The sequence below is a fragment of the Malus domestica genome, chromosome 09 (assembly GCF_042453785.1).
Source record: "Malus domestica chromosome 09, GDT2T_hap1".
NCBI classification, from domain to species: Eukaryota; Viridiplantae; Streptophyta; class Magnoliopsida; order Rosales; family Rosaceae; genus Malus; species Malus domestica.
In genome coordinates, this window is record NC_091669.1 from 17,776,364 (window position 1) to 17,792,765 (window position 16,402).

General features: G+C 38.8%; 2 protein-coding genes across 2 annotated transcripts; one reads left to right on the top strand and one right to left on the bottom strand.

Annotated features, from left to right (window-relative positions):
• The first annotated feature begins 9,989 nt into the window (after positions 1-9,989).
• Positions 9,990-12,178, top strand: LOC103421823 (GDSL esterase/lipase APG-like). Its single transcript, NM_001328846.1, has 5 exons — positions 9,990-10,248; positions 10,746-10,876; positions 11,061-11,294; positions 11,616-11,871; positions 11,982-12,178. The coding sequence occupies exons 1-5, from the start codon at positions 9,990-9,992 to the stop codon at positions 12,176-12,178; spliced, it is 1,077 nt and encodes a 358-aa protein (NP_001315775.1).
• Positions 12,179-12,372: 194 nt separating this feature from the next.
• LOC103421822 (polyadenylate-binding protein 6-like) lies at positions 12,373-15,778 on the bottom strand. The gene is made up of 8 exons (XM_017328549.3): positions 15,413-15,778; positions 14,603-14,912; positions 14,045-14,304; positions 13,655-13,948; positions 13,322-13,563; positions 13,159-13,218; positions 12,817-13,047; positions 12,373-12,718 (listed from the first exon to the last, which is right to left on the bottom strand). The coding sequence occupies exons 1-8, from the start codon at positions 15,687-15,689 to the stop codon at positions 12,569-12,571; spliced, it is 1,824 nt and encodes a 607-aa protein (XP_017184038.3). The 5' UTR covers positions 15,690-15,778; the 3' UTR covers positions 12,373-12,568.
• Positions 15,779-16,402: the final 624 nt, after the last annotated feature.

Sequence of the window (16,402 nt, forward strand, 5' to 3'; positions counted from 1 at the left end):
TGTGAAAGGTTAAACAAGCTAGCGCGCATATACGAAGTTTTATCCACTACCGACATGCTACGTAGTCGATAAGCTTCACCTTTGCAAAGCGCGGAACAACCTACACCAAGTCCTAAAGTGTTGTGATACTTGCTACGCAACCTACGGAATTGAAGAAAGTCAAAGTTAACAGCCTAGTGGTTACGCGGACTTGTCTGCTTCTGTAAGTAAGGCATCCGGCTGCCAACCCTATGGCTAACAACTTTGCAAAGTTCTACACCAACACCTACGGCTGCATAGGCTACGCGAGCTTGTCTGCTTATAAAAAGTAGCATGCCTGCCACTGGTCTATCAAGTCTAAAGGTTAGGGCTGAACAAAAGAAGTGAAGATGAAGAAAAACGAAGGAAAACATGTTTATAAACAACTAGCAAAGGCCAAAGGAGTTCAAGCAAAACAAGAGCTACAAGGAAAAACAAAGAAAATCCTAAAGGCTACCTAAAATACTACACTACAGTAGCTTGGACATCCCACGACTACTCGATCGCCACACCTTCAACAGCCGTAATGCTCTTAGCAGCGGCATCATTCGGCGCTTCACCCCCGGCTGCCCCAGTCTGGGCACTAACTTCTCCAACTACTTCACCAATGGAAGCCTTAAAAGTAAAAGCAAGCAAGTCTTCCGGAGAAATAGAGAAGCTCATCCACTCCCTTCTTAGCATAAGCAGCAAAACGAAGCTCAGAAATTGCAAGCTTAAGATCTTGAATCTCAGCAGCAAAGGAAGCAGGCTTTGGCGCCACTTTAGCAGCAAAGTCCACCTTACCACTTTTCATAATAGCAAGTCTCTACAAAGGTGAACCGAACTTGACTCCCAAAGAACGTCCTGGTACAGACTTCGGCACTGGGGGCATGATAAAACCTTTACGCTGAGCAATCTTATCCACAATTGTACTAGCCATTCTCAACATGGAAGACGCCACATGCTCAGATCTAGTAGCCTTATTTTTCTTCCCATTGGAAGAAGTTATGTCAATCACATACCTCTCGGTAGCAAGCGGACCCTCATGAGTAGCAGAAGAAGTCTTCAGTTTTTTCTTAACTGGCATCTCATGAGTAGGCGGGGAAGATCTCTTCTTTCCATCTTCATTCATAGTAAGCTCCACGACAGCAATCGGACGAGCCAATGCATCCGCCTTGATCCTCTTTACCTTCTCTTTCTGGAGCAGCCCATCTTTCTTTTAGCAAAGAGGACTAAGCAGCCAACGACATTCATGGTAATCAGCAGGGGAGCTCAACCCAGCATTCCAGCAGGCAGGAGGCATGCATGCCCAACATTCCAGCAGCCCATGAGACCCGCAATCTCCTTATTTCTCTCAATCGCCAGCCTGGCCTGAGTCAGGTCCAAGTGCCCAAAGGACATGAGCCATGCGGCTCGCCTAGCACTGCGCCCTAGCGCCACAATCCTCGACCCCAGCTGCACAAGCTGCCCTTGGCTCAAGCCAAGCCAAGCTACCCAAGCAGTGGTCCCTGCCACGACATATCCTCAACCCATGTCGAGCCAGCTCCTGGCCCCTGCCAGTCGACTTGCCGCACCACCCCGACGGCTACCCCGTAATAGCACTATCCAAGAATAAGGCAAGAAAAATTAAATTTTTCTTACATTGGTGCGGCACGAAGAAGACGAAGAAAGCAACGAAAGACGGTCCTTTGCACAGGCAAGATGTAGAAGATTGCTAGAGGAGGGGGAACAAATATCCTCTAAGCTATCTCTCTCTTGTAGGGTAGAATAAATCGCTCTCCAAAGTTGATTTAATAACCCACTTAAGGTGGACTTAAATAGGCTTTGAGAGAAATTTATTTCCTTTTCCTAGAAGGATCTAATTTCCTATTAAAGAGAGAATCAATATCAAAATAGGAAGCAGTCTTAAGTTTCCTAAAGCAAGAAGATCTCTACACTTGCTGCCCTTTTCTGCGAGCAGCCCAACAGGTATGGGGGCATTTGTAGAGCCAAAAATATTCACTAGGCGACACGTGGACTTTTGGACAAAAGAGGACAAAAATACCCTCAAGGCATACCGAGTTTCCTACACGCGAGCAGTGGAGAATCATCCATCAACCAAGTCAGGAGTACCCAAAATGGGTAACAATTCAAAACCTATTTCATTCCATATATGTTTTTACCTCATTTTTTCCTTATTCAATTAGCCATTTATTTCAAACATTCCATAACATCCTCAACCAATTAATATAATCAATATATTAAAGGCTAATTTAATCACCCATTATACCCCAAAAATCACACCAAGGGCCGGCCATTCCCATCCAAAAAGAGCCTATCATATTCTCTACCTTTTCCACCATTTTCCCTTTTTAATTATTTGGTAACTCCTAATTAAACCTAAATTAAACCCAAAAAACCCTAGCCACCCCTATCCCTATAAATATACTCTCATTCTCACCAAAAAACCATTTCCAACACTCTTGCAAAAATCCCAAAATTCTGTAAACACTATTTCTCTCTAAATTCTAACTTTGGCATCGGAGGTTCTTCGGCCAAAGCCCCCCCCCCATTCATCGTGGGCGCGTGAGGCTTGTGGCCATAACCAAAGGTGTTATTTATTTTGTAGGTGCAATTTTGTCCAAGATCAAGGAGGAAGAAATTTGCATCCACAACTCCGATGTAGGTGCCTCATTAAAATCTCATCAAGTTAGCAAAAACTACCAAAAATTACAATTTGCCCTACAAACCAAAATTCGTCAAGTAAATGAATTTTACCCAACAAAATTTTGGTTGGCAAAAACTGGTCAACATTTAGGTTTTGTCAGAGACTTTGCGTGACTGAGTGAGTCGGTCGGGCAAGAAAGCTTTTGTCGGGCAAACATTTGCCGCGAAGGGAAAAAAATGGCGCGTGGTGTGTGAAATCTTCCCCGATGAATCATAAAAGGATCCATTGCGCAAAGGTTTAATTAGGTTTTGGGGTTTAGGATTTTGTTTCATCTCGTAAGTGGTATACCCATCGAGCAAATTGAGTGATAGGGTTGGTATTTTAAATTCCTTCAATGATTAATGCATTCTACGAAACTAGTTTGCACGATCCAATTGACAAGTTTGTTTGTATATACTTCGAGATCTGATAACCTATAAAGGAACACACAACTATGGGTAAGCCCAGGCCCGGGGGTGTGCCAGTTCAAGGCTCTACAACGATCAAGTAAGTAAGAAATATTAAGACGCAAGCAATAGGCAAGATAATAAGTGAGTAGTGATTGTGTTACCAGAGAGGAAGCCTAGAAGGGTGCACTTGTAACAGTCAAGGAGAGAACCTTTTAGGATAATAGAATCCGTATTAAACCGGGAGAACCTATGATCATATCAAAGTCAATGGACCTCACCCACTGATTCCGAAGTTGGACGATAGTAGCATCGTTGATCCTTTTAGTCAACTCCGCTATGGAGGCTGTTGAGTCCATGACCGGACTTCTGAGGCAGGCGAATTACTATCCGTCTTACTCCGATCTTGGAAAATCATAGTCCCACAAATGCCCCTAACTAGACATCAGAAAGGAATTGTTCCCCTTAAATACAAAGATCATGCACTTCAGAATAAATCAGAATACATACTGCTTTCTTCTTTTCAGATGTGTGGCGTCTTAACTTCGTTTCTTGTGAACTTTTGTAGAAATAGAAGCTGCACAAGGTCTACAACTAAACGATCTTCATAATCTTTTTTTAATTAGCTAGCTTCTCGTCTCTATGTTCTTCTCAATCATCTTTGGCAAGTGATGTCTTAATTTATAAACGCAGGATTGGAGTATCTGCACTATGGTTTTAAGCCACCTATAATCCACAAGGATGTGAAATCATCAAACATCTTGCTCAATGAAAGTTTCCAGGCCAAAATATCTTATTTCTACATGTCCAGAAATTTTCTTACGGAGGGCAGTACTCATATATCGACTCGTGTTGCTAGAACTCCAGGGCACCTTGCCCCCGAGTAAGTAATTTTTGTTCTCAGTGCTTGTTTGGGAGTCGCTTCTAAGTGTTTGGCAAATATTTAAAATTTCTTTAAACAATTCCTAGACATTAGATCATTGTGAACGGTTAAGATTAAAAGCCTTGTATTGTCTCCTAAACAGAAAATCTGGTAGAGGATCCAGATATAGAGAGAATGATATCTATATCTATATATACCTTATTGGATTAAGTACCTAAACCCTCCTCCAAACCTTTTAGTGTCATTCCAAATTGGAATTAATCTTTTTAAACATTCCAAGCAAATACCTAACCTATTAAAAATGTCACATCCGTCAAGCCCCAATTAATTTCTCAAAAATAGATTCTATTCAACCACCACTTTGGTATATCATGGACAATATTAATATTAGTTGCCTCAAAATCTAAATTTCAAACATAGATTATATAATATGGAACCCAATGATCAAATAGGTATTGAATTGAATTGGAAATGGACCCAAATCGAAATTACATCAGGAGGACAATCTCTTAACAAATAAGAGGGTAAGAATTCAAATAGGGTTTCAAGGAGTTTGTTTATACTCACATGATTTCCTCTTTTGCCGATTCTCGGCTCGTAAAGCTTCTAGTTCTTCTTTGTGGGCGATAAAAATCATGGTGTTGCATCATTGCCATGATGCAACCTCCATAACCTTCTTCTCGAGGTTGGCGGCTTGAGTAGCAGGGTGAAGTTGATGGTTTTGCGATGGGTTTAGAGGTGATGGCATGATGAGGGTGGTGGTAACCATTAGTTGGTGGAGGCTATGCTTCCATGACCTTCTATTGATTTTGGAGACAAAGTAAACCTTGTTAATTTAACAGAGTTTTAACTGGAACTTAACGGATGTGACATTTTCAATAAGTTGGGTATTTGTTTGGAACGTTTAAAAGGTTGAGACCAATTTGGAATGATACTAAAAGGTTGGGGGGGTTTAGTACTTAATCCTAGTTTTTTTTCACCTATCATTATATATGGCTATTCATAAACATTCATAAGATAATGACTTGAGTTGCATGGTCTATATTGCAGGTACTACTTATCAAACAGGTTAAATGAGAAAAGCAATATCTATAGTTTTGGGGTTGTGCTGTTGGAGATTATCACTAGTAAACATATTTTTTTATCAAAAACGCATTATCACATTAGTGATTGGGTTGCTTTCTTGCTTGAAAAGGGGGACATTAACGGGATCCTTGATTCGAGATTCGACAAGAACTTCAATGTTAGCTTTGGCTGGAAAGCTTTGGAAATAGCAATGGCATGTGTATCTGCCGATGCCACCAAAAGGCCTACCATGAGTGAAGTAGTGGTGGGACTAAAGGAGTGTTTGGCAACAGAACTAGCTCGAGCAAAGCAGAGTGGAAATGAAACTGAATAGGAAGTTCCATTGAGATGATGTCTAAGGTGAAATCAATCTCTATGGAATTGGAAAGTCCCTCAGTTAGATAGTACAAGTAGACCTATCTTGATAAAAGAGAAAATTGTAACAATGGTCATTCAACTTTAATCCGATTGGAGTAATGATCCCTTAACTAAAATTCGTGATTATTTGTCCCTTAACTTGTCAAAATGTACAACTATGGTCATTTTCGTTCACTCTATCAAAACTTTCATCAAAATGAGTCACATGTCACACACGTGAGGCTGAATTAAAGGGGCAAATATAGAAAACCAAATTAGAAAGTACTAATGATCCCTCAACTTTAATCCAATTGGAGAAATTGTCTCTCAAGGTTAACCTAATTGGAGCAGTGGTTCCTTAATTTTAACTCATGTAGCAATGGTCCTTCCACCATGACTCATTTTGACTAAAGTTTTAACGGAGTTGACGAAAGGACCATAACTGCACATTTTGATAAGTTAAGAGACCAATAATCACGGATTTTTAGTTGAAAGACCATTACTTTACATTCTCCATTTTATTGCCCGAGTTAGCCCGCCTTTGTGTCACGGGCCTGACCCTATGTCTAAGTCCAATAGAGACTAACATGTTCTGAGCCCAGAGGCCAGCTCGGCCAATTTGTGACCATCGAAATTATCTTTTTTCTTCTTTTAGCTTTAGTGCAATGTTTTTGGTATAAATGTTGCATTTATCTAATAGACTTAAATGTCAAAATGGTTCATGTGTTATAGTCATTTGGCTAATTTAGTCCACATGTTTCTAGTTTGGCCAATTTAGTTCTCGTGTTTATCTCTGTTAACCCATTAAGAACATTCCGCCCAATCTTTGTTAAAAATTTAACAATATTGTAACCTATTATATAAAAATATTCTCAATTAAAATAGAAAAATATATAATTTCAAAATGAAAAAAAAAAAAATTAAACAAACTTACCATGACATCCAACTTGTCCTTGACCCGACCCCAACCCTAGCCACACACATGCGGGCAACTCAATGAACACGTCTCTAGATCCACCGTGACTCTACTTGTCACCGCGCGAGTTCCATCTTCGTAGTCACAAGAAAATTAACCCCGACTACCTTGCCTCTGACTGTGTAATCGAGAAACATACCGCAATTGAGAGAGCCATATATTCCCTTTCTCTTTATTTAAATTTAAATATAAAGAAAATGCAAATCAACGAGAAATGACACACATAAGAGATAAAACTTGTAATCTAAAAAATCCTTAGGGTTGTGACATAGAAAAGAGTGGGGGTGCAAGAAAATTGGGAGAGTAGAGAACGTTAGGGAGGAGGTCGGAATTGTTTAATAGAGATTACATGGAAACTCCTTAATTGGCTAACGAAGACCAAATTATCCAAATTGAAAACACGGGGACTAAATTGACCCCATGACTATAACGCATGGACCATTTTGACATGTAAACCTATCCAATATAAATAAATCAACCTTTAAGTGGTCTACTACATGTAATAGGAATGTAATATTGGAGAATAATGTAGATTGTGATTTAAACTCTTAAGGTATCAATCTTATATTAAGTGTCTTATAATATAAGTAGGATTGATGGAGTCCTTAATTACTTGTGATTATGATACCTTTCTTGGTAGCTAAGAAAGTGGGATTAGGTTTCCTTTTTGGACGGAAACCCTAGTTCTTAGCTTGTACAAATACTAAGGTCCCTGCAAATCTTAGATACACATAACATAATACTTCTCATAAAGTAGTTGTATCCGGTTAGGTGTTTGTAAGACCTTGGTTACCGCGGCCTCCACCCTCTCCGTTTAGCCTTCCATGGCTACCGCTTCATGATCAGGCAAACCAACTCTTTCATTTGTGTTTTATTGTGTAACCATATAACTCTAACAGTTGGTATCAGAGCCATTGATTATATATATGATTAAAACCTATTAGGTTTAACGTTGGATTATGTACATGAACTGCATGTTTAATCCAAGTTGTGATTGCATATGCTTGGCAACACCACCATGCTGTTTATATCAGTGTAAATTGTTGATTATGATCAGGTTGTATAATTATTCTGTTTTAAACAAGATTATTTCTTAATGATCTTATGGCACGAATTTGGACATATTAATACAAAAATAGCTATAAATCGTGTATCAATCCTAGAATCATATAGGAATTTGGAGAAGCATATATACATGTGTGTGTATCGTGCTATTATGTAAGGTTTTACTGTATTTGCTGTGGGATCTAAACATGGAGTTGAAGTACTATAGAATTTATATATAATATTTTTCATAGAATTCAAGTATGAAATTTAAATAATGGTGATGATTCCTTCGAAATCCAACAGTTTTCCAAATTCCAAATTATACATAGAGTAAATTGCTGATTTTTCCCCTGAACTTTCACTTAACTTTTGATTTTCCCCTAAACTTTTTAGTTGGAAAATTAAGAACTTAATATTTTTTTTTTGGCCAATTTCCCCTGCTGTTAGTTTTTCATTCATTCCATCCAAATTTATGTTAAATGGAAGCATGTGCACAACATGTAAGGTAGTCCGGTCACTTCGTTCTTTAGAATAATTAAAAACCCTAGATTTGTAAAATGTCGACCTATGCAAATATTTGTGATTCTATAGTTTTTTTGTATGAAAGTCTAGTGAAGTGACGCTTTTATTCTCAAATGAGTCACGTGGTTTGCACGTGCAGGGCCGGCCCTGAGAATTTAGAGGCCCTGTGCAAGATTTAGATGGAGGCTCTTCATTTTTTAATACTGTATTTTCTTTGTTATTTTTTTTTAAATTTGTATCTGTAAAATTTAAATACTACAAATTAGAGCACCACTTTGAGTGGACAAGAGTGTTTTCTGTCTTAAAAGGTCTTCAATTCGAAATATGTTGCACGGTTTTTTGTGTAAAACTTAACAACTTTTTAAGTTAATAAATTTGCAAAACTTAAAAATAGCAAAATAGTTCTACAAGGACTCAAACCCGGGCCATGTACAAGAAGATTGAAGGCCTACACCACTAGCACTGGTGTGATGATTATTATTATCTTGCACATTTAAGTATATAATAGTATATGTTTACATGTAAAGAAACTTTGGGGATCCTTCCGAATTGGGGGCCTTGTGCGGTGGCACCTTTTGCACACCCTCAGGGCCGGCTCTGTGCACGTGATAAGAATTAACGTTAACTTGGATAACATTTTTATGCTGGTAGTTTACGCTCATACCTATTATAATTATATAATAATATATGGTTAGGTTGATGGCATTTTTATGCAGGCCTTTTTTATTGCATATAATATGTTTTGGTCGAACCACCAAAGTCTGGACGTTGCTAGTATTTTGATCAAGCAAGTACATGTAATTTTTCATAGGCATTTATGTATATAGGTTGTCGCTACTACATTTCTTCTCAAAAAAGATTTAAGTCTGAGTCTCATTTAATTTCCAAAAACATCAAACAAGCACAGAACGCGTCGCAACGTTGAAGCTGGCAAAGCTTGATGGCAACAAGTATCCACTCTGATTTGTTGCATATCTTGACCGTAGATTGTGGCAAATGTGGGACCTCACTTAAAATGCCAGGTCCTAAATCATCAATAATTATAAGGAACGGTTCCAACTAATTATTTCTAAAACATTAAGAGACCTCATCCATTTGTGACTCACAATGTCTGAGGACTCGATGCATGTTTTAGTGTATTGTGATCGTCCTTGGGTTAGGTTTAAGATTAATTCAAGGTTAGTTAATCAAAATTAATTATACGTATTTATTTTGTTTTATCAGAACAAAGCAATTATAATTGCAAATATGAATTAATCAAGTTAGTTAGAGTAATATGAATTTAGTGTAAACTTCAAAATATGCTAATCGCGATCATTTCATTTCCAATTCTACTGCCCAGGTCTACTGGAGTGATACCATGCCCATGAACCCATTTAAGTGCAAAGTTTTATTTCAATTTCTGACAATTGAATCTGACCCACAATTCCTAATTAACGCGCGTTAACAAATTTTTTTTCCTATACGATCTTCTAAACAATGTATCTTTAATACAGAAAAGTGATATGAACTTGAACGATACTATGCCTTAACCAATTGACCTAATGCATTTACTACATGTTAATTTTATTAGTTTTAGTTGGCCAAGTAAAGCCACCTATTTCCATGCCTTATTTGTCCAACCAGTTGTGCTAGGCCAGAAGATTTTTCAGAACCACCAAAATAACTCCATCACATGCAGCTTAGACATGCCTTTTAACTCATAATGCCTCCACCTGCTATCCTCTCAACCACCCTATGCAACCGCATATTTAATACCCAAAAAAAAAAAAATACGTTTTGTCTTCAAATTATCACAAGAAATTAAAGTAAAGCAAGACCAAAAGGGTCAGTAATTTATTATGTTTGGGCATTAGATTGAATAAATCAATGATATAACGGACAAAATGTGTGTGATTGTCATTTCCTAATTTTTAGTGTGGGTAATTAAATCCGTAAAACCAGTTGATCTATCATTCAATGCCTAACCAGAAACTTCAAAAGGGCCATTTTCAAAAGCACTTTATAAGTTCCAATTTCACAACACAAAGCACTTCTGTTTTTCACAACATGGAAAGCCATTTCTTGAGAGCAGCAGCTTTTGGTTTGGTTTTGGCTTTTGCGTTTGTGATTGGAGGAAATTATGCACAAGAGTCAACCACTCTTGTTCCGGCAATCATGACGTTTGGAGACTCTGCAGTTGATGTGGGCAACAATGACTACCTCCCTACCATTTTCAAGGCTAATTACCCTCCTTATGGAAGGGACTTTGTGAGCCATCAGCCTACTGGGAGGTTTTGCAATGGCAAACTGGCAACTGACATCACTGGTAAGTTGAAAATTTAGCTTCCAACAAAAGTGCTTTTGTTATTAACAATATTAAACAGTAATTAATTGCTTCTTAATTAGCATAATGGGCAACTTAATGTTGATCTGCATAAGATTTTTAGTTAGCAGAACTGAAAGTTTAAATTGTTAGTGAAATTAATGACTGTTTTGCTGCTTTTTTTTCTTTTGCAGCTCAGAATTTAAGTTCTTTAGATTAATAATATGGTCACTTTAGCTGCATTTGCGATTAATTTCTATTAGAGCGAGCATGTTAACTGATGATATGATATGGTAGCTGATGTATTAATTAACAGTTGTCAGTAGTAATTGATACATGATTTGATGTAATAAGTGCGCATCAACTGCCTCGTAGTTCTCTAATGTGGTTAGAGAATATGATTTTTCTTGCATTATTCTTCGTGATCAGTAGTTAATTAGAATATCCAAGGAAATTTAATTGACAGGTAAAAATCTAATCTTATGTCTTTATATATGCAGCCGACACTCTGGGGTTCACTACTTATCCGCCGGCGTATCTTAGCCCCCAAGCATCAGGGAAAAACCTTCTGATCGGAGCCAACTTCGCTTCAGCTGCATCGGGTTACGATGAAAAGGCAGCAACCTTAAACGTAAAATTCCAATCTTATTTATAACAGTAGTATATGCTATGAACTTATATATGTATTATGTTTTTATATACAAATGATTCCGGGGAGGGGGTTTTGAACACAGGATCTCGGGTGCAAGGATAAACGCTGTTATACATATGTTAATGTCGTAACTTTGATACGATTGAACTTGTGTGGAATGCAGCATGCAATCCCATTGTCCCAGCAGCTGCAATATTATAAGGAATACCAGACAAAGCTCGCCAAGGTAGCAGGCAGCAAGAAAGCGGCGTCGATCATCAAGGATGCTCTCTATTTACTGAGTGCCGGAAACAGTGACTTTCTTCAGAATTACTATGTCAACCCTTTTGTTAACAAAGTCTACACTCCTGACCAGTATGGCTCCATCCTTGTTGGTGTCTTCCAAGGCTTCGTTAAGGTGTATATCTGCTCATTGCTCCTCTTAAATAGTTCTAATCGTAATAAAACGATAATTCAGTTATTGCACCCGACTTTTACCTCATTTAAGTGAATCTCACTAACATTAATATATCACTTGTCACGCGGACTACGCTAATCAAGTAACGGAATTTTGGTTAAATTTCTATTTTAGATTTCTGATTGTGAAACTAAGGGCTCGTTTGAGAGGGATGGTTTGATTCAAAACTAATTTACCTTGTCATTAAATCCGCGAATCCTTTTTTTCAAACATTTCGTCCAAATGGATCCTAAGGTTTTGCTACGCTTCCTTGAAAACTAGGATTTGTACCACCTGGGAGCCAGGAAGATCGGTGTGACCTCACTCCCTCCATTGGGTTGCCTTCCGGCTGCAATCACCTTATTTGGAAACCATGAGCAAAGATGTGTCGCTAGAATCAACTCCGATGCCCAAGGGTTTAACAAGAAGATAAACTCCGCAGCGGGAAATCTCCAAAAGCAACTTTCCGGTCTTAACATCGTCATCTTCGACATTTACAAGCCGCTCTATGATGTCATTAAAGCCCCAGCAAATTACGGTACTGAACTAAGTCTCAACCTGTAGCCTAACGAAAAAATATATCTACTTGAGAAACAATATAAGCATACGGATTATAAGAACCTATTATTTTCTCTGGTAATCTTACAGGATTCACTGAAGCGAGGAGAGGTTGCTGTGGAACGGGAATTGTAGAGACAACATCACTGCTGTGCAATCCCAAGTCGATTGGAACTTGTTCTAATGCGACTCAATACGTGTTTTGGGACAGCGTCCATCCGTCTCAAGCCGCTAACCAAGTTCTTGCCGATGCATTGATCACCCAAGGCATCTCCCTCATTGGATAAGGGGATTATATGGATCTTTCTATATCTCAAAAAAAATGTTTAAAGACTGCTACTACTTGCTTTTAGATACTGCTATGTTTACAAAGATAGCGACTCAAAAGCTTAATAAGTTGTATGCAATTTGTTAATTTATCAAATGGTTATAAAAGGTCTTGTTTTGTTGATTGAGAGAGAGAGAGAGAGAGAGAGCAACATTTAGCTAAACATCATGTTCTAATTGATTACTATTGAAGAGATTTACAGATCCAATTTGTCAGATTTAAGCTAAACGTTTAGCAAATCTTTTGCAGTGATTTGCAAATTTACCAAAAGAAAGCATCAAATGCTTTGATAGGAACTGTAGTAGTAAAAAGCTATATGGCAAAAGGAAAAATGCCACCGTGTTTTAGCTCAAGTAGCGGCCACCCTTAGCGAACATGGACGATCTGCGCTGGTCCTGGTACCATTTGCCACCTTCAAAACTTGAGCTGCTGCTTTCTCAGAACTGTTCAACTCCCACAGCATTCCCGATGTTCCTGTTATCTGTGCTGCACGCCCAGGCTGGAGAGAGACACAGCAGATAACAACAATGTTATAGAGTCACTTGTCAATGAAACATAAAAATCCTCTGAATCGAAAAAACATGATTACTCAGAGACCTGAAGGTTCTCAACAAACAAGCGGCGTCGATCCCTTAGAGTTGTCTTCGAGTTGGAGCTCCCAGTGATTGATGCTTCAGTGAGAGGAGCTCTGCCTCCTGTAGTTGCTGATCTTGAACTTCCTGCAGCGGCTCCGCTCTGTTTGTAAACCTTCTTCCGGTTTCCTGTAGCTTCATAACCTCCATGATTCCAAGAGTTGGTATGAACATTTGAGTTAGCATATGTCCTGGACTGTTAAAAACAGGCGAAAGTAACAAAACAATCAGTTCAAGCCACAACAAAAGCCAGCATTATAACTTGAGACAATTTTCTTGTCGTACAAGTAACGAAAACTGAACCTACATTCTTCTGGAAATTCTCATTCCTAGTGCTGCTACCCCACTGTGGTTGTCTGCTTAGAACCTGTGACATCATGAATCAAGTAAAAATAGCTAACACTAAATACACACATGCAGAAACACACACAAACGATGAGGCTGATTAGGAAATACGATGGATTACTTACAAAAGGGTAATGCGCATCAACATTAGTACCAAAACTTTGATGCATGACTGGCGGGCATAACAGAGGAGCCGTAGGAGGCCTTGGGGAAACGCTGTACTGGACCGGGTGCAGGGCAGGCCAGTTTGGAGATTGCAAAGATCTTTGTGGTAGCTGAAGAGTACAGTAATCTTGCAAAGCCTTGCAGCGATCTTCTTTTCGTTGAGCTACAGCCACATAAAGTTTTCGTCCTTCAAACATAGCTCCTGAGAAAAACAAACTCAAATCAGACAGTCAAACCAAATATAGGCTTAACAGATGCAAAAGCATGAAAAGACACAACAAGATCTTGTTTACCATTAAGATTACTGAGAGCTTTTGCAGCTTCTTGAAGAGTTGAGAAGCAAACAAAACCAAAACCTCTGCTCATCCCGTTGCCATCACGCATCACTTTCGCAGATAGAATCTTCCCAAAGGCACTGAAATGTTCTCCTAATTTGCTATCATCAACAGATTCAGCTAGATTCTTAACATAGAGATTCATAGACTCAAGTTTCTCAATCTGACTGTTCAGCATTTCCTCTTTACATTTTAAAAGCCTTTCCCTCTCAGCTTTCCTTTGAGCCCTTCCTACAAACAAATGTTTTGATCCTGATCCACATTTTGAGTTTGTTTATTAGAGAAAGTTGCAGACACATTTATACTATTAACAAAAAACGCTACAATGTGATTAACTCAGAGGTTTACCCAGCAGTGCACCATTCATTCCCTCAACAGCCTTCTTAGCCTCTTCTGGTGACTCAAAGTTGACAAACCCGAAACCTTTTGACTTCCCTTTCTCATCCTTCATGATGACAAGACTATGAACACTTCCGTACTGAGAGAACATCTCTCGAAGCAGATCTTCAGTTACATGTTCATCCAGATTTTTCACAAACAGATTCGTAAATTTGGATTCATCCTGGGCTGGTATCCTCTCACTTTTCTTCACAAATTTCGATACATATCTAATGAAAAATGAGGGAAAAAAATTATTGACAAACAAATAATAATATCACTAAATGCAGAAACTATAAACAACACATGTAAATGCAGAAACTACAAGAGAGTTCTTTATATCAATTATAATTAACAACAAATGCAAAACTAGTTTATCGATAAACATGTAACCATTAACCAATTTATCGATACCATGTATGAAAAGGGATCTCAACACATTTGACAAGACCATCTATAAACAATCAAACATCACAAAAACAAACAAAATGAAAGAATAAACAAGACAAAAGGAAACAGAGGGCGTACAACTTCTTCCCCTTAATGATTGTATCATTGAGAGCATTGACAGCAGCCATAGCCGATTCCTCTTTTTCAAACTGGACAAACCCAAAACCCTTGCTCTTCCCATTTATTTCGGCTACCTTGCAAGAGAGTATAGTCCCGAACTCCCTGAACATGTCCTGCAAGTGAGTGCTGGTGATTTCAGGGTTCAGGTTCTTCACAAAGACATTTCCAAGACCAGTTTTCCTTGGAGCGGGATCCCTCTGATACCACATTATTCTCATGGTTTTCCCTTTCAGCTCAGTGTAGTTCAGACAAGCCATAGCCTTGGATGCTGACCAAAACAGACCGAAAGCTTGTCAAGAAATCTAACCAAAAAATCATACACGATAACAGAGGAGAAGAAATTAAGGACGCGAAAACCCATTTCAGAAAAATAGAAGAGGAAAATCCCAAAATTAAACCCTAATAAAAAAAATATAGGTACCCATTTCAAGAAAGACATTCTTTAAGCCCAAGAAACAGAACCATTGGAAACCAATTTATGGAAATTGAAATTCGGTTCTCCATTAGCAAGAATTCCCCAAAACCCTAATCAAATAGCTAGATTAACGAACCCTAGGGGCATCAGAACTAGAATAAAACTCCAAGAAAAAACCTATTAAAAGAAACCCATTTCATAGGTTCATCCATGAACAAGAAAACGAAAACGTAACCAAGATTTAGATATTCACACAAAGAATTTCAGAGAGAGAAACAGAGAGATGTACAGAGAAGCAGAGCCACCATTGTTGAAAGAAAAGATGAGAGAGAGAGGATGGGGTTTTTGGTTACCGTGAGAGTGTGAGTAGAAGTTGACATAGCCGTAGCGGAGGGACTCGCCGGAGTGAGAGTCACGGCAGACACGGACGGAGGCGATGGGACCGATGAAACGAAAAGTAGCGAGGAGGTCGTCGTCGGTGACGTATGGGTCCAGGTCGCCTACATACAGCGAGAACTTCTTCTCAGGATCGGCCGGCGCCTGCGGTCGCACCGTTACTGTCGGCGTTAGTGGAGGGGCTGGTGGTGGTGGCGGCACTGGGGTTTTGGGGTCTGAGAGCTCTGCCGCCATTTTCCTTGCAGTTCAAGAATTGCAGCTCAGAGAAGAGGGAGAAATTGAGGGGAGAGAGGGGGGGAGAGAGAGAGAGAGAGAGAGTTGTCTGTTTGTTACAACGGAGAGGGAGGTGTGTGATACTGTACGGGTATAAAAAGCGGTTAAGAAGGCGGGAATTTCTATACGACGTCGTTTGATTAGGCGTTTTAAGTTCGTGTACGATACAGTTGGCATCCAATCCACAGCCGTTGGGAGGTATGCTTTAATCTAATTTGGACGGTTGTGATTGTGCTTGCCCAAGTTAGAAAGATAAACCTAACCGAATGGTTAGATTTAACCATGTAAGAAAAGAGGAAGGCTTAGTGTCACTAATTCACTAGTTTCTTTTACCTCACAGATATTATGTACAAGTTTTTTTTATTTAACGCACATAAATGATATATATCGTAATAAGGAACATTATTGGAAGAAAAATAAAACTTCTCCAAAATATGTAAAGTAGGAAATTCTACCGTGTAACTGATCGTTTATCAACTAGTACGTTCAAGATTTTTCCGTAAAAAGAGATTATCATGTTTTTCGCATGTCAACAATCACTGGACAATATAAAAGGTAGATTGTCATATTCAACCCTCATGCGAAAAGTAAAAAGGTGAAGGGATTTCATAATCAAGATCGTTCACTCATACACAATATTCGGTTTATTTCCAAATGTAGCAATTTTGAACTTC

Coding starts and splice junctions, on each gene's coding strand:
- LOC103421823 (NM_001328846.1), top strand. CDS start 9,990: ATGGAAAGCCATTTCTTGAGAGCAGCAGCTTTTGGTTTGGTTTTGGCT. Junction 11,295..11,615: donor TCTTCCAAGGCTTCGTTAAG/GTGTATATCTGC, acceptor CTTGAAAACTAG/GATTTGTACCACCTGGGAGC. Junction 11,872..11,981: donor TAAAGCCCCAGCAAATTACG/GTACTGAACTAA, acceptor GTAATCTTACAG/GATTCACTGAAGCGAGGAGA.
- LOC103421822 (XM_017328549.3), bottom strand. CDS start 15,689: ATGGCGGCAGAGCTCTCAGACCCCAAAACCCCAGTGCCGCCACCACCA. Junction 13,048..13,158: donor ATGAGAATTTCCAGAAGAAT/GTAGGTTCAGTT, acceptor TGTTTTTAACAG/TCCAGGACATATGCTAACTC. Junction 12,719..12,816: donor TGTTTGTTGAGAACCTTCAG/GTCTCTGAGTAA, acceptor GTCTCTCTCCAG/CCTGGGCGTGCAGCACAGAT.